This window comes from Ictidomys tridecemlineatus, chromosome 7 (assembly GCF_052094955.1).
Source record: "Ictidomys tridecemlineatus isolate mIctTri1 chromosome 7, mIctTri1.hap1, whole genome shotgun sequence".
Classification (NCBI taxonomy): Eukaryota; Metazoa; Chordata; class Mammalia; order Rodentia; family Sciuridae; genus Ictidomys; species Ictidomys tridecemlineatus.
The window spans coordinates 183,765,650-183,785,737 of record NC_135483.1 but is presented as its reverse complement, the minus strand read 5'-3'; the positions used below and the strand labels follow the sequence as shown (position 1 = coordinate 183,785,737).

The following is a 20,088-nucleotide window of genomic DNA, read 5'->3' as shown; positions in this document are numbered from 1 at the left end:
GCCCAAAGAGGTCAAGTAGATTCTAGTTGCAATCCTAGCAGTTTATCAGCCTATATAAGAAAACTGTCTTGCTAACATTGCCTCTAGTTTCAGTGTCATAACAGTTGGTATTCTGTACATAAAGAAAAAAAAAGATATAATTTCTTTCTATTAAGTTGCTTAAAGGAAGGCTTGATTTTACTTTCATGTAATATTTAAGACTTTGTATCTAACTTATTCTAGTAGCTTGAATAAACTGAATATGAGAAATAAATGAACTCTAATAAAACGGTTTTTATGTGCTATTAAAGTAGGACTTAAATTTTAAATTTGATCTGGAAAAAAACCTGAATGATTTAATTCAGTCAAATTCAGGTGAATTAAGTTCTATACAAATAATAAATTTTATTTATATTGAGTGATATAAGAAAGTAGTATTTTCATCTTTAGAAAGAGTTAGTTTTTCCTAGCTGGTAAATTGACCTGGGATTGCTGACTTTACATATTTTAAAGCCCACATCCTTTTGGGGTTTACAGATGGGGAAAGTTAGAATTAAGTTGTAAGATTGTGGCTTCATATTGCCAAAAATGATCTGTTGGTTCAAATAATTTTCTAGTAGAAAAATCAGGCAAATAATTTCCTCAGTGTTCTTTGAAATGATGCTGCATGGAGGTTTTTCTGGTTAGATGCACATTTTCCATTGCTTTTAGATGAGCAATCTAGCAATAAACACAGTTATTTGCTAGCTTGTTAGAAAATTCTATTTGTAGTGGAAAGGGCTGTCCTATTGAACTCAAAGATTCTGAGCCTTTTAAAGTCATCTTGTGGTATTCTTTCTCTTTAAAAACAACAACAACTACAACACACAGTCCTTTTTGAAAAAAAAAATAGTAATTATTTCCCAGAAAAATGCAGGATACAAATACTCACAAAACTTTGCAGATAATTTTTGAGAGTCCATAGATCCCTGTAGTCATCTCCATAGTTGTTGGAAGACCAACTTAGAGGAGCAGAATTCCTCTTTTTGAAGAGATAAAATAGTGGGAGAGGAATAAGCGTTTAAGCAAAACTGAAATTTGACCATGCACCTTTTTCATCAGAACATGTACTTGTTGAGCACCTACTGTGTTCCAAGGGTTCCCGCAGTGAGCAAGGCGTAAAGGGGCCTTGAGCTCACAGAGCTTATTTTCTGGGGGATGATGATTGTTAGGGTTCCACACAGTGTCTTGACCCTCAGGATTAATTCTTGCTGGTGCTTGTAAATTTAACCAGTCTTTTTCTTCAGAAACCAGAGATGATTTTGATTAATTGACCTGACAGTGCATGGCACATCATATTTACTTGGGAGAATTTAATAACCCCAGAGACTCCCAAAGGAAACATGAAAATTTCCACATACTATTATCCTAATGGGATCATAGTAGGAGAATGTGCAAGCAAAGATTGAGAGTTCTCACAGGCAGAGGAAGCTTTCAGTCATTTTTTTTTTTAATGTTGTTAAAGTTTTTTTTTTTTCTCTTTTTAATCTGAATTTACTTTGAAAAGAAAAGTCAAAACAACAGATACTGGAAGCATGAAGCTAAACATTTATTGTCTTCCTAGGGAAATGAGTAATTTGCTTCTGAGGAAGCATATTATTTATAATTTAAAAATATGTAGAAATGATTTTTTTTGTTAAAGTGTGGTGGGAAATATTTCATATAGGTGGGAATTTTGAGAGGGTAAAGAACTAATCTAGAATATTCAATAGAGATGGTTCTTCAGGCGTTCTCTAGCACCAAATAGAATCAATATCCATCACTTGGGAATGTGTTAGAAATATAAATTCAAGGAACCCAGCCCATACACACTGAATCAGAAACCTTGGAAGGAAGCCAGTAACCTATGTTTTACTAAACCCTTCTGGATGATGGTTATGGTGATTTTGATGCTCTAAAAGTTTGAGAACTATAATTCTACAGTTATACCCAAATTATTGCTTATTTCATTGATACTTATCACATATATATGATGTAAATCATATTGAGAGCTTTGAAGTTTATAATGCAACACATGGCAAATTTTTAGCATGTTCATTTTCCTTTAAAATATTCTCTTATTTAAAGGAAGTCTGATTTTAAGTTAATGCCGAAAATAAGATTTATATCAAATGAGATAACTTTGTACTAAATTAGAAAACATATTTGAAAAACCAAGTATGCTAACACAGGCTAGATACATTATAGTTCTCTTTTGCTTTCACACACGAGTTTTGGCTTTCAGGTATATATTTTTTTAAATTTGTCATATATATTACTAATTCACTCTTCTACTTCATTTCACAGTGTTTAAATGTGCTTTGAATGTAGAAATATTGATATATTAGAAACTTAGAATTCTATCTCTGAGTTCATTTTGGATATGCACATTTTTGAATATCTTATAATTTATACTGAAATAGAATGAAATTTTATATGTCTGTAGGGCCGAGTTAAGTTTGAATTTAAGAAATCGGAAGTATAGGACATATTGCATTTTCTCATTGCTGCTAGTACCACCCTTGCTGCCCATCTCCTATCAGCCTGAGGGTGCAAATGAGTTACCTTAACATTAACATAAATAATCTACAATTTTCTGGCTTGTTGTCCCCATTTGCTGACAGCATAATGCAGTCCCTTCTCTGGAGGACGCCCCTGTTCTTTAGGGAGTTTTCAGAGTGTATTCAGATGGCTCAGGAGCAAGGCTGCGGTGGTTCCTACGCTGGTCTCAGGGTGTTTTCCTGATTGCTCCAGTGTCTGGGGAAGGCTGGTCCCCTGTCCAGATGCCCTGTCTGATGTGTCCTCAAACCTTAGAACCTTCTCTATATAGGTCAACAGGTGCTCTATTGTGGTCACAACTTCCTTTGCTGGGGAAGCCCTGATTCTGAGCCCTTATCAGAAACAGGGAGACCACTGCTCCACCCCTTCCCATCAGACCTGGGCCTGGAAATGGCACTTCTCATGCCCCCAGGACTCAGAGCTTGTTCTTAATGGGAGAAGACACCTCTTGTATTGTTAACGTGAATTCCATGCCATTCCTCAGTTCCCACTTCTTTTTCCTAGGCACCTTCACATTAAAATGGGAAGGTCCCTTCCCCTGGGGGATCCAGATGAATAAAACCTTGTAGGAGGGGCCACAGCAGGCATTGGTCCTATGTGGTCATCCAGGGCCCCACCCTGAGAAGGGTCTTTCTGTGCTTGGTTTCTTAAACGAGGCAGCTGTCCCGGGCAGCCGCCCACCCACTCAGCAGAGATCCAGACTCTGCACTTCACCTTAGGGACAGTTTGCTCAACAACGTCTCTTTCCCTTTTAGAGTAGTTGCTTAGATTTACATTAATAAAACAAAAATTCCCCTTAGAGCATTTTCCAATATCTGGCAATGAGATACTAAATTCCAACAGAACGTTTTTTTATGGTAGAGTCTATAAATATATAGGAATCCTGCAATAGTGGACTATTATTGGCTTCTTAGACATCAAGTCAATTTTGAATGTTTTTCTTTGAAAAAAAATCATATTTGTTTACAGATTTTCCAGTGTAAAAGGTTGGAGAAAATTTATCAGAAACCAAATTAAATGTGACTCATTCATTAGACACGAATGGAGGACCCATTAAGTACTAAGTGCAAGGCTATAAAAATGGACGAAGGTCCACTTCTGTTTTCTGAGAGCTCAGAATGACAGATGCCCAGAGCAATGACTTCTGTACAGGGAGCAGGGTGATAGGGTAAGGGAAGAGATTAAACATTGTTTACTAACGTAGCGCTGTCTGGAGTGGCGTGGAGTTTGTGGAAGGCCTTGGGAGTGTACTTTAGGATTCCCATCACTGTGGCTTGGTCAGACTTGCTGTTTTGATTCATATTTCATCATGTTCCCCCCCACCCCCCTGTGCTTTTAGCCTCAGCACCTCAATCAGACGAAGGCTCTGACATTGACTCCGAACCAGATTTGCCACTGAAGAGGAAACAGCGCAGGAGCCGGACCACCTTCACGGCAGAGCAGCTGGAAGAGCTGGAGCGTGCTTTCGAGAGAACCCACTACCCTGACATTTACACCAGGGAGGAACTGGCCCAGAGGGCGAAGCTCACTGAGGCCCGAGTGCAGGTACTGGCATCCACACTTCCCCAGCCGACTCGATGCAGATAGGAAACCCATGAGGGTCTTCTCTTCTGAAACATGCTTCAAACCAAGAAAACAAATGCATTAGGAAAGGCACTAAGTGGGGATGTGTGTCTTCGGATTTTGGTTATTACTAAAGAAATATGTTGGTAATATTTAGGATGCACAGAAGTTCATCTTATTCATGGCTCTTCCTCATTTCTGGAATCCTTACTGTGTATCAGGTACTTTAGGGATTTGGAGGTTAGTCCTGAGATAATAGCAAACAATTTTTTTATAACTTAATTTAATTTATTTATTTATATGTGGTGTTGAGGATTGAACCCAGAACCTCATATACCGCTGAGCCACAACCCCAGCCCCAGTAGCAAACAATTTTTGAGTGTATGTTCTGTTTCAGGCATTATTGAATTAAGTCATCAATCATTACTAGGTTGATACTATCATTACCCCTACTTTATGAATAAGGAAATGGAAACTTGGACTATTTAAGTAACTACCTGTGGTCGCACAGCTGCATAACTAGTGTACAGAGATGTGGATCCCATGCACTGCATCTCTGGCCTTTCCATTAGGAAAATGTACAAAGGTGCATAAGGTAAAGTCCTTTCCTTTAAAGATCATAGTTTGGAAGCACTTCAAGTACTTACACAATTTTAATACTATATTGAATTATCTTTTGAACTCTTGGAAGTACTCGGAGCCTTCTGGATGGAAATGGCTACTTAGATGTAACATGTTTCTACTGAATGTAGAATATTTATATCATCAGTGGGGAGCTTCGCCCTCAAGTTAGTTTGGTAGACTCTAAAAGACAGTAACCTGGAACTCCTTGCTGCCCCAGAAGTTGAGTTATCGTACCCAGAAGTTACTCCCAGCCGTCAGATTTTCAGAGTCTAAGTCCTGGTGACACCATAGAGATAAATCAGTCGGGACAGGTCCCTGGATTGGGGCAGTGCTTCACATTCACAGTGCATTACCTCTCCGATGACAGCTCTTTACAGAAGTAGCCTCTTCCAGCTTGCACAGTCTAGGTAGAGGGATTGTTTCAGGTGGAGAAAAGGAAAGGACGAGACCCTAGGGTACATAGAGAGGTCAAGGATAGACAGCTGTGGGACAGAGGGGGGAGGGAGGATGTTAGGAACAGAGAGTCACATGCACAAAGGCATAGAGATTGGAAGTGCTTGGGCGCCACCTAAGATGACCTTGCATTTTCACACAGTCATTGGGAGACAGCAGTGAATAGTCCAGTTTGCTTAGAGCTTACACAGCTGCAGCTGCAGGGGGAAGAGACAAGCTGCAGACCTCCTGTGGAGGCTAGAGAGTCAGCCTGGCAGCTCACAATGGTGCTACATGCAGTGGGGGCTGTGGCGTGAAGTCAGTAACCATAATGGGTTGGCAAGGAAGGGATGGTGGCGAAAGGTACTCAGAGGTGGAATGCAGGCAGTTGGTGATGGAAGACAGAGGTGAGTAGGAGGCGAAGGAAGAGTCACCAGGGGTCATTGGGCTGATGATTTAAAGTTGGAACTGTCGAATTCCTCTGCCCACCTCAGTGGGATCCAGAGTAAAGTCATTATGGTGTGTGGTTAACATAGGTCATTTTTGTCCTGGGCAATGGGGAGAAACACACGGTATCCCAGTGACCTGGGTGAAGCAATTTAATAGTTCTGTCATGCTGTGATATTATGATACCATATAATGCTGTTATAAAAATAAATACGTGAGACCTATTTTGCTTTGATTGTAGCTCTGTGATTACCTGGTTTAAATGTGAAGGGACACATTAAGCGTGGACATTGAGTGTCTATTTCAGGATGTAGCTCCTCTGCTCCATGGTTGGCCAAGCCCACATCCTGGGTCTGTGGTTCTAAAGACAGGTTGAAGATCAGTTCTGAACTCACGGAATCAAAAAACAAACTTTTTTTTTTTTTTTTAAATTTAAAGAGATGAGACAAGGCAGGTGATGGGAACTGAAGGGGTGTTCACTATTGCACTACCTTATTTGTGCCTTTGTCAAAAATAAGGTTGGGGACAGACAAAATTTCAAACCCCAGTAGCTTGCATGGTACCCAGCATTCTCATGTGGCTCAATGAATGTCAAAGGATAATAGTAATGGCCCATTAACTTCCAGAGGACATGGGATCAAACCAATAAAGAGTGGTTCATATTTTTCTGTACAGTGACCTCCCTTCCAAAGCAGGGTCCTCATTAACGTAACAGCTGTCTTAATGTGGCTTTAACCCGGTGACTCCTTACATTCCTTATGGCTTTGTTGGTTCCCTGGAGACACATCATGTCTTACACCAGGCTATGATCTACAGCCTAACAAATTCCCTAGAACACCCAGCATATGGACCCTTTACTTAACCCAGCAGGAAAAAGAAGGGAGTAGTTAATCACTGATTAAAATGCCAAAAGAAAATCTTGTAGTATTTAGAAGGATCTGGGAAAGCAGTAGCTAAGTCAGCTCACTTTGAGTGATAGCCAGAAAGTGTGAGTTAGTTTAATTTGGGGCACCTGGGAAAACCGAGCCCCAAACACCCCAAACCGCAAACCATGTCTGCATTCTGTCCTCCGCCCCTTCCCTCTACCCGAAGGAAAAATATTTCTAGACTCTTCTGGATAGAGATGAGACTAAAGCTGTAAAAACATAGGTTTTTGTCAGTGTTTTATAAAAATTCGTTTGGACAGTAGCTATGTTGTGTTTTTCATGGCCAAATCTGAGTACATGATCTGAGAACTAGTGTACAGCAAAGACTATTTGCCTAATAATAACAACATTAGAAGTAAAAAAAAAAAAAGACTGCTGAATTTACTGGGGTAGCAGTTCATATGCAAATGATGACAAGCATTACATATTTAGGGGGCAAAATTATTTGCAAATATTAATGATGTGCAAAAGTCTTAGCAACTATTTCATCTAAGAATTCCACGGTGAAGGCACTTTTCTCCTCTATCACCATGATATTGGAAGATAGGAAGGGATGCTACTTGTGGAAATATCATTTAACAGGCAGTCAGACGATGTGGGTTTTGGTCCCCGCTTACCAAAAGTGTTTTGTTGAGCAAGTCACTTAATCTTGCTGGGCTTTAATTCGCCCCCCCCCCCCCCCCGCTTTTTTTAATAACTTATATGGAGTAAGTTAGATCAAATGATCTTAGCCAGAATATTCATGGCTGAACTTTTGAAGAGCTTGAGATTTGTATACAGGTTGTGTGTGTGTGTGTGTGTGTGTGTGTGTGTACATGTGTGTACACAAGTATTAATTAGGGAAGCTGGATTTCATCTTATTCTCAGTTACCATCTCTCTTACATCACAAATTAAAAACTACTAGTATGAGTAGGATATATGATCTCTCTGGACCCTTTTGCATCAATAATTGGGGATTCTCAGGGAAATTTAATGGTGATTTAAAACCACCTAACATATCTGTATAGTCCAGAAGTTAAGATAGGTATAGAAATACTCTGAACTCCATAATGAAGCAAAACTATGGCCACCCCACAGCTCTCCATGGGAGATTGTTTTTGCTATATGAGATGCAGTTGAACGTGCTTTTGCAATTGTCCATGGTTCTCTGAGATGCTCGGAAATGTGACATTCCTGGCCAAGGCAGGATAGTACAGTGATAAGAGGAGGGGAGAGAAAGGTGATGGGAATGAATGAGAGAGAGTCCAGAGAAAACAGCAGCGTGCCCCACGTTTTCTACTGTGCTTGGCATTGCAGTATTAGATGTCACCAAGATTAGTGCTTAAGAAATCATTTTATGATCTCCTTGTGAATTCTCTTTCTAAGGATGAAGTGTTATATTCTCCATTTTTTTTTCAATTTACATTTGAAATAACACATCTGGAGTCATGTCGGTTAGATTGCCTTTGAAGACAACACGAAAAAAATGTGAAACAGTATTTTACTGATGGGCAAAATTAGGCTCACACCATGGGACAATTAGCACTAGTCAACGAAATTTGAAAGCCACTTTGACCTAAGCTTCCCTTCAAGTCAAACTGGCTTTTGAGTATTTAAGGTGTTCTTCGGGCACTTTCCCGGTTACTTATTGGCATGTAAGCTTTGGCTGTGGGCCACAGAATGAGGAAACAAAGCAAGTCTTTAAATCCTGGTTTTCTCAGACATAAGTATCAGTGTGAGACTTTTAATGAAGAGGTAATATTTTATATTTTAGTTTTTAGATATATTTTACTTGTTGATAGACCTTTATTTTATTTACTTATTTATATGTGGTGCTGAGAATCAAACCCAGTGCCTCACATGTGCTAGGCAAGCACTCTACCACTGAGCTACAACTCCAGACTCTATAATTTCGTTTTATTTTTGGCAGTGCTAAGAATAGAACCCAGGGCCTCATGCATGCTAGGTGAACACTCCACTGCTGAGCTATCTCCATATCCAGCGGCTGACATTTATTGAATACATAATATCTCCTATATATTCTTTGAAGTGCTTTGATTCCATCTTTTTAAATTGTTACAACCATACTGCAAGGTAGTTTTTAAAAAATATTTTCTCTTTAGCAAATCAAAAATCAGAGGTCCACCATTGATAAGCAAATTGTTCAAAGTCACAGAAGTGATAAGTCAGGAGCTAGAACTCTGCTTTTGCTGTTCTGCATTGAAACCTTTTGTGTCATTACTGTGGGGAGTACTCAATTTTCCCCAATTTCTACTGTTGAGGATCTGAACAAGTTGGCTACTTTGCTCATAAAGAGAAAAATTTAAGAATATCTTATTCTTCTTTTGCAACTCATAATCTTTTTTTTCCTGGTTATTATGATGTTTTGGGGAATCTTTCAACGAATTTAAATTTTGCCTTGAAAAGTTTTTTGATATCTGAGTATTCCTGAAGTTCATGTGAAGATCATTTTCCAAAAAGAATAGGTATAGATTTATCACTGGACTCAGTATAGAGATGTATAGGGAGAGAAAAGCCCAGGGGGTGGACAAAAATGCCCCGGGCTCTAGTTTATCAAATGAAGTGCAAACTTGCTTTGAGGGTGTTTAGATGCATTGTGATATTACAGTGCAATTATAGGCAATTAACTGTGCCTAAGAATAGGTTACCAACCAATGCAGGAACCTGCCTTCACTTCCTTACATGCCAAGAGTGACCTGGGAAGCCAGGCCATGTGCTTTGCAGAGAGGAACATTGAATTGAATTACATATCATAGAACCACATTATCAGGTATGTAGCTGACTTTGTAAAATTGGTGGAAAACTCATATTCTCTCTTAGAGGATCAATCAAAGGCCAGTTTGTTTCTCTTGTTATTCTTTTCAAAACCAGGACAAATTATAGTAATTACAACTGAATAATGAATACTCTCCATTTATTTTTGATGAATTTATTTAGTATTTTACACTCACAAATGTCATTTACACATGTCATCGATGATCTCTTAGGAATTAGTGATTCTCTATTGAGTTATCTAAGACTTCTGAGTACCAAGAGATTTTTTTTTTTTTCAGTTAAATATAGGAAGATAATAGCGTCCCAGGATCTCTGTGCTTTGTCCATTTGGGTATTTAAAATGAAGAGTATTTCAAGGGCATCATTTTCTACTAAAAAGAGAAGATATATCTCTTCTGAGTTTCAAAGCATGAAGAGGGCAAAGACTACTTCTCAGCATTCAATTTCAGTATATTTTCCTTCAATTTTTTTTGCAGGCTTGGCTAGTTCTAGAAAATGAAGAAGGTTGGCATTGGTAAGATGATAAAAAATTTATGTAAATGGTCAGAGACAGGAAGGCCAGTCCTCACTATGCCCTGGTTCTCTAAAAAATAGCCCTCTGAGCCTAAATTTAAAGAACATTTAAATTCTTGCTTTTGGGAAACTCTTGCTGAAGGCTTATTTTTCAGTAAAATAAGATTTGTTTCTCAGCAATTTATCATCACCCTTTTGTAGACATAAAATATTATATTGCAAATATGAATTTTTAAATAAAAATCTTTACCTCCCACCCCTAAACTTGCTCCTGGTGGGTTTACTGAAAATCTTTTAAATTTATTTGTGTTATAAAAAAAAAAGAAAGAAAACAAATCTCAAATCCTTATACTCCTAGAATCTATCTTTTGAAGGAATTTGTAGAAAGTTCTGATATTTTTTTCTTTATGATTCCAGCAATGACCTTCTTTGCTTTTAAAAATTGAGTTTTGGTCTGGCTAGAACAGTAGGTGAGATGGGTGGGGAGATCAGGCACTGCTGCCCTGTGGTAAATCTAACCTGGTTTACTTATCTAAAGGTCACAGAAGGAAGTTGGCACAGAGAGCATGGCAGCAGGCTCTGATAAGAATCCGTGTGTAGGTTTCTGAGGTCTCCATGGAGGGTCTCACCACTGGCCTTGAGGATGGTAGATATATGCAGGAGCAAGATCACATCTGTACTTTGGGGAGTTTATTTTTCCTCCTAGTCTGGCACGTAAAGCCAGAGACATGCATCGTTGGTCTAGCAAGGTGTGTGGGGCCACCTTGGCTGAGCGGAAGTGCCTCTTTTACCTTGAGGGTTTATAATATGAAGCTATGACCACAATAGGGGGTAGAGTAGGGTATACTCAAGCATGAATGTGACTCTAAAACAGTTTGTCCCAAGCTCTTCTTTGAAAGTGGATTTCTTTTCTTAATTAATTAATTAATTTTAATTAGGTATATATGACAGCAGAATGCATTTTGATTCATTGTACACAATTGCAGCACAACTTTTCATTTCCCTGGTTGTACATGATGTATCGTCACCCCGTTTGTGCAGTCATACATGTACCTAGGATAATGATGTCATCTCATTCCATCATCTTTTCTGCCCCCATTCCATACCCCTCCCTCCCTTTTGCCCAAAGTTCCTCCATTATTCCCCTGCCCCGAACCCCCGTTATGGATCAGCATCCACTTATCAGAGAGAAAATTCAGCCTTTGATTTTTTGGGAAAATGGTTTTCTTACCACGATGCCTCTGGGAGTCTGGGTGACAGGCACTCAGACTTGCAAAGAGAAAACAACAAAGCCAGACCCCAAAGGGCTTGCTGTTTGTAGTTCTGTTACCCCAGGTGGCAATTTATTAAGTAAAAGCTCTGATTCAATTATGTATCAACATGGGAAATATTGATTTACCTTCTCTTCCTGTCGGAAAAAATAAAGAGTATTAAATGTTAATATTTTGTGGAAGTTCAATCCACCTTTCTTACCAGTGTTGTAACCATGGCTAGAGAAGAAAAATCTTTTTTTCAGACATATTGGGTGAGTAATGGAAGTTTGAGCAAGTGCTAAATTGAGTCTTTTGCTCCAGAAGGAAGAAAAATCGTTTTCTATTATATTTTGTAAATCATATGACTTTAAATAATTTCAATTAAGTTGTAAAATTGTTAGTATTGTCCTAGAAGGAAATCATATTTCACTTTTTTCTTAGTCTGGTCAAGTCTTTCTACTCTGAATTGTGACCTCCATCTGGAAAGATTCCTTATGGGAATCATATCCAAACTGTAAAATGAGCTGCAATTTTGCCTCCATTCTAAAGATGTCTTGATCTTCTGTACCTTGAAACACGGAGCTTTAGTGAGCACTTATTTTGGTCTCCTTGACTTCTCTGTGAGCTCCATGAAGACAAGGCTGGAAACCCTCAAGTGCAAGGGTCCTGCCTCACCCACTCTTATCCCTCCAACCTCAAATAAAATGCTTTGTTCATGTTAAGTTTTAATGAACTTTTTTTTTTTCTTTTTGTCAGTACTGAGGTTGAACCCAAGGGTACTCTACCACTGAGCCACACTGCAAGCCTTTTTTATTTTTTGAGACAGGGTCTTGTTAAGTTGTCCAGGCTCGTCTTGAACTTGTGATCCTCCTGCCTCAGACTCCTGAGTAGCTGGGATTACAGGTGTGCACCACCACACCTAGCTTCAATGAACTTTTGATTAAAAAAGAAAAAAAGAAGTTCTTTAGTTGATAGAAACCTTCTCTTGTGGTAATCATTATGTGTGTACCTTGGAAAAATTACCCCAAGTTCTATGTTTACATTTTGCAAATAAAAATCTTGGATAAGGTCATGTAGCTCATGGAAGGCCTTATATTGCAACAGTTTAGATGTTCAGTTATATTTCTTGTTGCCATTTTTTGTTCTTTCTCTCCACTGATACACACACACAACACTTGGACTTTGAATCCCTGGAAGTATTTTATTATATTATATCAGCACCGTGACCAGCACAGAGTATCATAGGTGCTTTATAACTATTGAAAGAAATGATAAATGAACTATTTAAGATGAAAAATATTTTAATTTTTGGAAACACTTTGGCCTGTATTTCTATTGAGATCAGTGTAAGATTTTAAACTTTGAAAGGGATGGTCAAATGGCTCCATTTGCTTATCCTCTGGCTCAATTGATCTGATTATCTCGGAGATATGTCCATAATGACTGTGGAAATACAGAGAAAGACTGATAGGAGCATAAAACACAAGGCTTGGTGTATGTAATAAGCAACGTCAAATGTAAGGTTGTCCTGTGTGGGTACCAGAGCTCATGAATACTTGCCAGAAAATCTGTGGTAAGAAGGTGGATGGGTGCTGATGGTCACAGTGGAAAGCTGGTATAGTTGCAACCCCTGCTCAGCAGTCTTCACCCTTATTTATTACAAAGATCATGGGGGCTTCTACAAGTCCATGGAAGGTCCTCTATGCCCTCTGCTGACCCCTGGCCTTTCATTCTGCTTTCACCATTGACAATGCTCCCAAACAACACCAAAGATGGAAGACTCTTGCATCTCTATGCCCTGTCAGTAAGGGGCCTTTAATCTGTTTTAGCATGAAAAATTCATTAAGAATGTACTATTATTTCATCAGTGAAATCCTCAAATTTTAAATTAAATCCATAGGTCTGGTTTAGCAATCGCCGTGCAAGATGGAGGAAGCAAGCTGGAGCCAATCAGCTGATGGCTTTCAACCATCTCATTCCGGGGGGATTCCCTCCCACTGCCATGCCGACCCTGCCAACATACCAGCTGTCGGAGACCTCGTACCAGCCCACAGCTATTCCACAAGGTACACAGAAAGGAAGTCACTGAGATTAGATGTAACTCCTAATCGCTCTGTCTGGTGGATATTTCATTATACAGCGAATTCTTTCCCTAAGTTGACCTCGGTGCTGTTTGTAGGTCAATTATGTGACATCAGGTTGTCTTAAAGGTTCCTGCCACATTTCAGAAACATAGTTTGTCCTAGGACATATGTGAATCTCTTTAGATAAACTGTGTTGTAATGAAATACTATTTCAGCGTTTTAAAAGGAATCAACATGGGATTTGCTTTTTTTCTTGGTTAGAATGTTACTGCTCCAATTTGTAATTACCTGAAGCCCTCCGATAGTTACTAACTGGAGTGGTAATATAGGGAAGGGAAGGGAAGCTTTGATAAATTTACTATGTGTTAGCAAATAGGTAGAAGTGAACTGGGTAATGTTGAATTGTAAGACTAAATCGATTTTGGATTAAGAATATATAGCATGCCAGGTACTTGAAACTGTGCTATTATACTGATATTGAGGTAGTAGTACCTAAATATTATAGTACCTAATATAGTACCTCAATGTATCAAAAAGTACATTTTGATGGGAAATTTGAGATTGCAGTCATGATATTGGTGAATTCTCACATTGATTAATAGTTTTCATCGACAAAAGAGGCTTGTAGGTGTTATTAATGTGATTTCTGCATTCATATTCCAGGTGACTATGTCATGCATGCATATACCAGTCATACACTTGCAGATAGGCCCAAAGATAGGTGTGACTATTTGTTGAGTGATTCTGCACCTGCATGTTAGGAAATGCATTTGAAATTCACATTCCATCTGAGCCATAGTTGCTACTACTGGCTTGCTGACTTGTGAACTTTTGCACTGAACCTGTTTCGCAGGCCTTTAGAGGCGCTTTAGCACTGACAGCCTTCTTCATTTCAGCCGTGTCGGATCCCAGCAGCACCGTTCACAGACCTCAGCCGCTTCCTCCGAGCACCGTACACCAAAGCACTCTTCCTTCGAACCCGGACAGCAGCTCTGCTTACTGCCTCCCCAGCACCAGGCACGGATTTTCCAGCTATTCAGACAGCTTTGTGCCTCCGTCGGGGCCCTCCAACCCCATGAACCCCGCCATTGGCAATGGCCTTTCACCTCAGGTCAGTCCCATGGTTCTAGACAGACGATTTGCTGTATACCAGAACCAAATAGTCAATTCCCCGAGGCGGTAGAATAATGAATTACCAAATTTAAACCATAATGTATTCTTTATACAAGCCACATGATTTCAGTTTTCTAGTTTCCTTTCTCTCTACCCTTCCTCCTGCTGCATCAAAAGTTGTAACTTAGACTTAAAATCCAAGCAACTCTTAAGGTAATCGCAGAGGCTTTGTGTTTATACTGAGTTGTTAAGTCGTTTGTCATGTGTCTTCTCTGTCCCAGCGCTGCTTTGGTTAAGAACCTCACAAACAGGGTGGGTCTTTTTTGTTGTTGTTGTTTGGTTGGTTTTTGCCTCAAATGGTATTTGGTCAGCTGACAGGGTTTTGAGCAAACCTAACTCATGAGAAAACACCAAATCTTTGACAAAACAATCGGAGAGCAAGCAGACAAGTTGGGTGGAGAGAGACCCAGCTGATGGCTATGGATCCTTGGAATGAATGAGTTATAAATGCACAAATTAGGAGAATTGCTGCTCTTTGGGAATATATAAATATTTGAATGTTGTAATTGTTTTTCTAATTTGCATTGGACTATGAGCTTTTCTTGGGAGATCACATTAATAAATTGCCTTGATAATTGCATGTCAGAGGGATGGTTAAATTTCCTACATGTGGCATCTGTCTGAGGTTGACATTATTAGCAGTTGTTTAAATACAGATCACTTGATTTTATTAGAGAGCAGTTGGCCCAGGTGGCAAGGATAGCTGCCCACTAAATTTGGAGAAATGTCACAAAGGGGTTGCAATCTATAATTGCAATCGAGAATCTCTTCGGGGCTGAGAGTGAGAGTTTTAACAGCTTTATCTTTTCTCGACCTCTTTTTTTTTCCTCCTGGTGGTTAGAAAAACAGAGAGAAGCTCAGAATGACACAAATGAAAAGTGAAAAGACAATTATACTCAATTACACACTAATCACGGACTATCACCGCCGCCTAAGCACCGAGAGGGCTTTCTAATAGGCAGAAAATGAGATTTTAATGGCACAAAGGGTGGCCAAAATAACGACTCATATATCTTTGCCTTCTTGGTTTTCTTCAACTCGTGGCGTGTGTGTCTTAGAGTGGAGCTCTTGGGCTCTGCACAACGGTGATAACTCTGAGCAGCTGAAAAGTTCAAAGCCGTTGGAGTTGAAAAGAATGGATAGCAAAGGCAATGAAATAAACATTTCCGCCTAAAGGCAAAAGTTCATAAATCCTTTTTTGTAACACTAAATGTAATTAAGTTTCATAGATTCCTATAGCACATCCTGGGATTAAAAAAAGAAGTATGGGGGCTTTAAACCTCAACTGCAAAATAACAACATGAAAACAACCAGAGTGCTTCCTACAGCACTTGAATGCATTTTATGTCTGAGGACTGGCATTTGTGAATGTGATTTTGCATGACAATCATGGGTTTATATTAATAGTCGTCTTTAAAGTGCCCACATGCATCACACAGAAGATTCTTCCACTGGTTAGAAGTAACACAGGAAGCAGTTATGTCTGCGATTTTTAACGTTAGTCTTTTAGGGCCATAGAAAAGCTTCTTATGAACATGATTTCGTTGAAAGTTTTCATAGATGTGAACTCTGACCCTAGCCACTTCTGTAAGGTGAGATGCAGGATTCCACTGACATTTCTTAGAACTCATTTTAGTTGATCATAAGGAAAAGAACAAGAATCTGTATTCTTGTTGGAAACAACTAGTTTCTTGTATTATATTATCTTGGATGCAATGATAAGTATATTATATAGGTATTACGTAAGCGCTATTACTAGAACCTGAACTTCCAGCTGCTAATCCTTGACTTTAAGAAGATTGACAGAGTTCAGAGTTGGTGGTAGAGTGGAATCATTTGATGAAGCAATGGAAAATTCTACAGGTAACTTTTCCTTATTAAATCTTATATGTTACCTTAATCACTTATTACCTTGCAAATATCCAGGATATTTTGTGTTTCTACCACATATTTCTCTCTAAGATCCTGTGTTGTCTTAGTTCTGGTAGCATTGCTAATGAGTAAAGAAAGAGATGAATAAGATGAAGTTTCTTCTTATTTCTTCAGGCAAAGTTGGAGAACAAGATAAGGAATGATTCTCTATCTCAACAAACATATTTATAAATTAGTGATGTAGAAAAAAATGGGATTGGAACTCAGGTTTCTGTAACTGTTGGAGTTTATCACTTCTCACAAATGCCTTTATGTATACCAGAGGTGCCTGTACCAGTTTTGGTTGTCTGGCTTTCTTAAAAATATACTATTTCTTAAAAACAGTATAAAGAAAAATTAGAAGAAGGGCTGGGGCTACAGCTCACGTGGTAAAGCACTTGCCTCACATGTGTGAGGCACTGGGTTCGATCCTCAGCATCACATACAAATAAATTTTTTAGTCTACAACTAAAAAGAAGATGTCTAGTAACACGGTTTACTTGTTAACTAAAGAAGAGACTAAAAAAAAAAAAAACAGTGACTCTTTTGCTTATTTATACACATATGTTTATTATAGGGATATATATATATATATATATATATATATATATATATATATATGGTTTATCATTTGCTTATTATAGAGAAGCACTGATTAACATGTTGGATCAGAAGATGCCAACAAAGAATTCATGTTGCAATTGTGTTTTCTCCTTTTTCTTTCACCTCCTCTTTTTTACCTGCTCCACTTCTGTCTGGTCATCAGTTATGCAAGTAGTTCAACTAAGGCCCTGTATGTAATATGTCTCGCCTTTCCAGGTTTGGTACCTTCATTGTAGATCTCTTCTATGGAAGCTCCTTGACATGTTAAAAATATTTCTGCATTTTATTTGCTGTGTTCTCTGACATTGAAATTGATGTATTGTTGACCATTTGGAAATCATGAGCTGCGCTGTATATGGATCATCATCATAGACTGGACTTTCTAGTTTTTTTTTTTTCCTGTGATGGAATTAATAGACAGCATAAAGATAGGCAGACCATTTCTCTGTATGTGTGCATGGATAATAAGTGATTTTCGTTTGGTGCCTCTCACGATGTATGTCTCCAGCAAAGATTCTATTGAAGCTCAGAAACACTCATTTGCCAAATGGTGCTCCGTAGACATCTCCAGGCCTCTCCTTAGGGAAGGTCTCTGCTTCACGGGGGGCAAGTGGGAAACCAGGATCCAGAGTGTTCACACCTGTACAGATGGTCAGATAGTGTAGCAAGGCATTGTCCTGTACCGTGGCTGACTAAATCTCAGAATACCAAAATCAAAACAAGAAACAATGGGAAACTTTGGTCATACCCTTCCTTGAGTTGCTGAAAGTAGTACCAGGGCAACTTAATTGCTGGCAATTTTTCTTTGTTATCAACCAATCAGCAACTATCAGGGGAGCATCCCCATTTTACTTGTGGGAAAATTGAGGCCCAGACAACACAATCATCTAAATAACAGAATGAGTTTCTGGCAGGGTTAAGCATCAAACCTATCTCCTATTTGTTACTAATTCTTCTGTGAACACAAATTACATTAAAAACTTTTTTTTAAAAAAAGTTCCTCAAATTACATATTTTTCATTTCTGGTCTCTACCAAAGGATGCATAATGTTCTGAGAAGCTTTCTGTGGGCTCTGATACTGACATTTGAGCTGATTCTCCTGCAGACGTGGTGGGAGGGCTTCACAAATGGAGGACTGGGCTTCCAGTCCCTCCAAAGCTGGATCCAAGAGGGGCTACCTGAGGAGAGATCTTCAGTGATGGTGAGGTGGGTGATTGGCTATAACCCCCCCATATTTTCTACTTTCTCAGAATAGCTGTCTGAACTACATGTTCTTTTGTTGTAGGGACAACACAGAATATGGGGAAATAGAAACCTATTTCTCCTTCATCCTCAGACAGTGTGTTTCCAGCACCTTTCAGCATGTGCAGGAGGGACAGGGAATGGTCTTGGAGTATGGAGTGCCAGGAAATGCTACCATATGCTTAAGACATGAGACTAATTAACATTTGGCTCCTATTCTTCTAATTAACTTTCCTAGGCAAGAAATATGACCCACACTGCTCTCCTACCCCCGAACACACATAGCCAAACCCCCAAAACAAGACCAATGAAATTAACAAACTTTTATCATTTCACGCCCCACCTCCACCCTCCTTCAACAAACTCCACAGTTCCTTAGTGACGGCTTCTAGGGATTTCTTGAGTGAAAAATAGTATCAGTGGATTCCATGCTCCTGGGCAGCCTTTCTATTGTTCTGTCGTATACAAAATTGGGGCCACTTGAATTTAGGGTTCATCAACCATTGCAAATGATTCTTCAAATGTTTTGGGTTTGGTAAAACCTGAAACACATTTCTGCCAAGCACTTTTCCTCCTTAATTTTTCAAACTGTGTATTTTAGGGAAAATTTGATCCATATGGTTTTGATTCATTTACTCTTATATCGTTGACATTTTTTTTTTCCTACGGAGCCATTTGATACCCAAGAAGCTTTCTGAGCCCTTCCTACACTCATTGAAAGCCTTTTCCTTCTTAAAAAGAGGAAGTCCTGTTTGCAACCTCAGAGGCCATAAATTTTGAGTACCTCTCAATTCAGCAATACTTAAAAATACATTTGGTATAAATCTGGATTATTATGAACACATTTTATGTTTAGAGCATATGGGCAGATTTTAGTTTCTAGTTTATGAGTGAAACCAATGAAAATATAAAAAAATAGGCTTAAGTTACAAAAAAAAAAGGTTTTGTTTTAAAGAACGTTTAACTGTTATTCTTTTTAAATGTTATTAATAAATCCCTATGGTAAGAGCTATGCTCAGAGGCCTCATTTGAATTTTGTCCAGGTCTTGGGTAAGATGTAATTGAATAACCAGTACACCTGTCCTATTTTATGGATAATCTAGAGGAAAGAAAAAAGTCTCATAAAGATTTGTGTACCAGGCTGGAAAATGTTTGAATGTTTGCTTGCCGCTCAGCACCTCAGGAACAAAGCGTAGGTCTGCAGATCCCATCAAGTTTATTGACCATTCGTCTAAGTCTGGTTGAATCCTCACGACCGACCGTGGGGGATTGAGATGCCCTCCCTGAATAGACCCAGAAAGAGCAGAGAGATCTTTACTAACGAGATTGTGGTTAATGGCAGAAGACGCCAGGATCAACTTCTGTTCTAATTCACATCTTACAAAAGAAAACCTTTAACTCAACCACCCATCCAGTTGCCTTTAAAGAATAATATTAAAATTGAGATTATTAGTGTGTAATGTATGTAAATTGCATATTTGGTGTCAGCTACGCTTATTAGGCCGCTTCTCCATTTCATGCATATATGTATTAGACTATCCTGGTTCCATTTCAAATTAGATTTCAGTTGCTCAGCACAGTTTCTTTTGACAAACATTTGTTAATCCTGAAACTTATTAGGGAGAAGCAGTTAAGTGTTAATATGTGTACACAAAACTCGAGACTGCTTTTGATTTTCCTTGTCGTTTTTTGGACCACAGTGTTAACAAATGATCTCAAATTCTTTAGCTGCAAGGCAAGATGATGGTTGTTTGTCCATCTAAGATGTAAGGAAGGGATGCATTCATTAAAAACGGACTATTAAAAATGGTCGCCATGGGTACTTTTCTGTTTCTATGCTTCGATGAAGGTCCTTTTCACCATCCATGCAAAAGCCTTGTCTTCTCTTGTGCTGATGATTCAGGTAAAAGCAGTAGGGTTTACCCTGGTGTTGCGGCCAGCTCCTGTTTCAAGAGAGAAGTTTTTCTGACATCTTTGGGCACAC

The 20,088-nt window shown here is 38.8% G+C and overlaps 1 protein-coding gene across 1 annotated transcript in view; it reads left to right on the top strand.

The window, feature by feature from the left end:
* Pax3 (paired box 3) overlaps positions 1-20,088 on the top strand; it is a 92,219-nt gene that overhangs the window by 58,356 nt on the left and 13,775 nt on the right. The window contains exons 5-7 of the mRNA XM_021730009.3: positions 3,896-4,101; positions 12,991-13,156; positions 14,071-14,285. Coding sequence (XP_021585684.1) covers positions 3,896-4,101; positions 12,991-13,156; positions 14,071-14,285 — 587 coding nt within the window. The remainder of the gene's footprint in view (positions 1-3,895; positions 4,102-12,990; positions 13,157-14,070; positions 14,286-20,088) is intronic.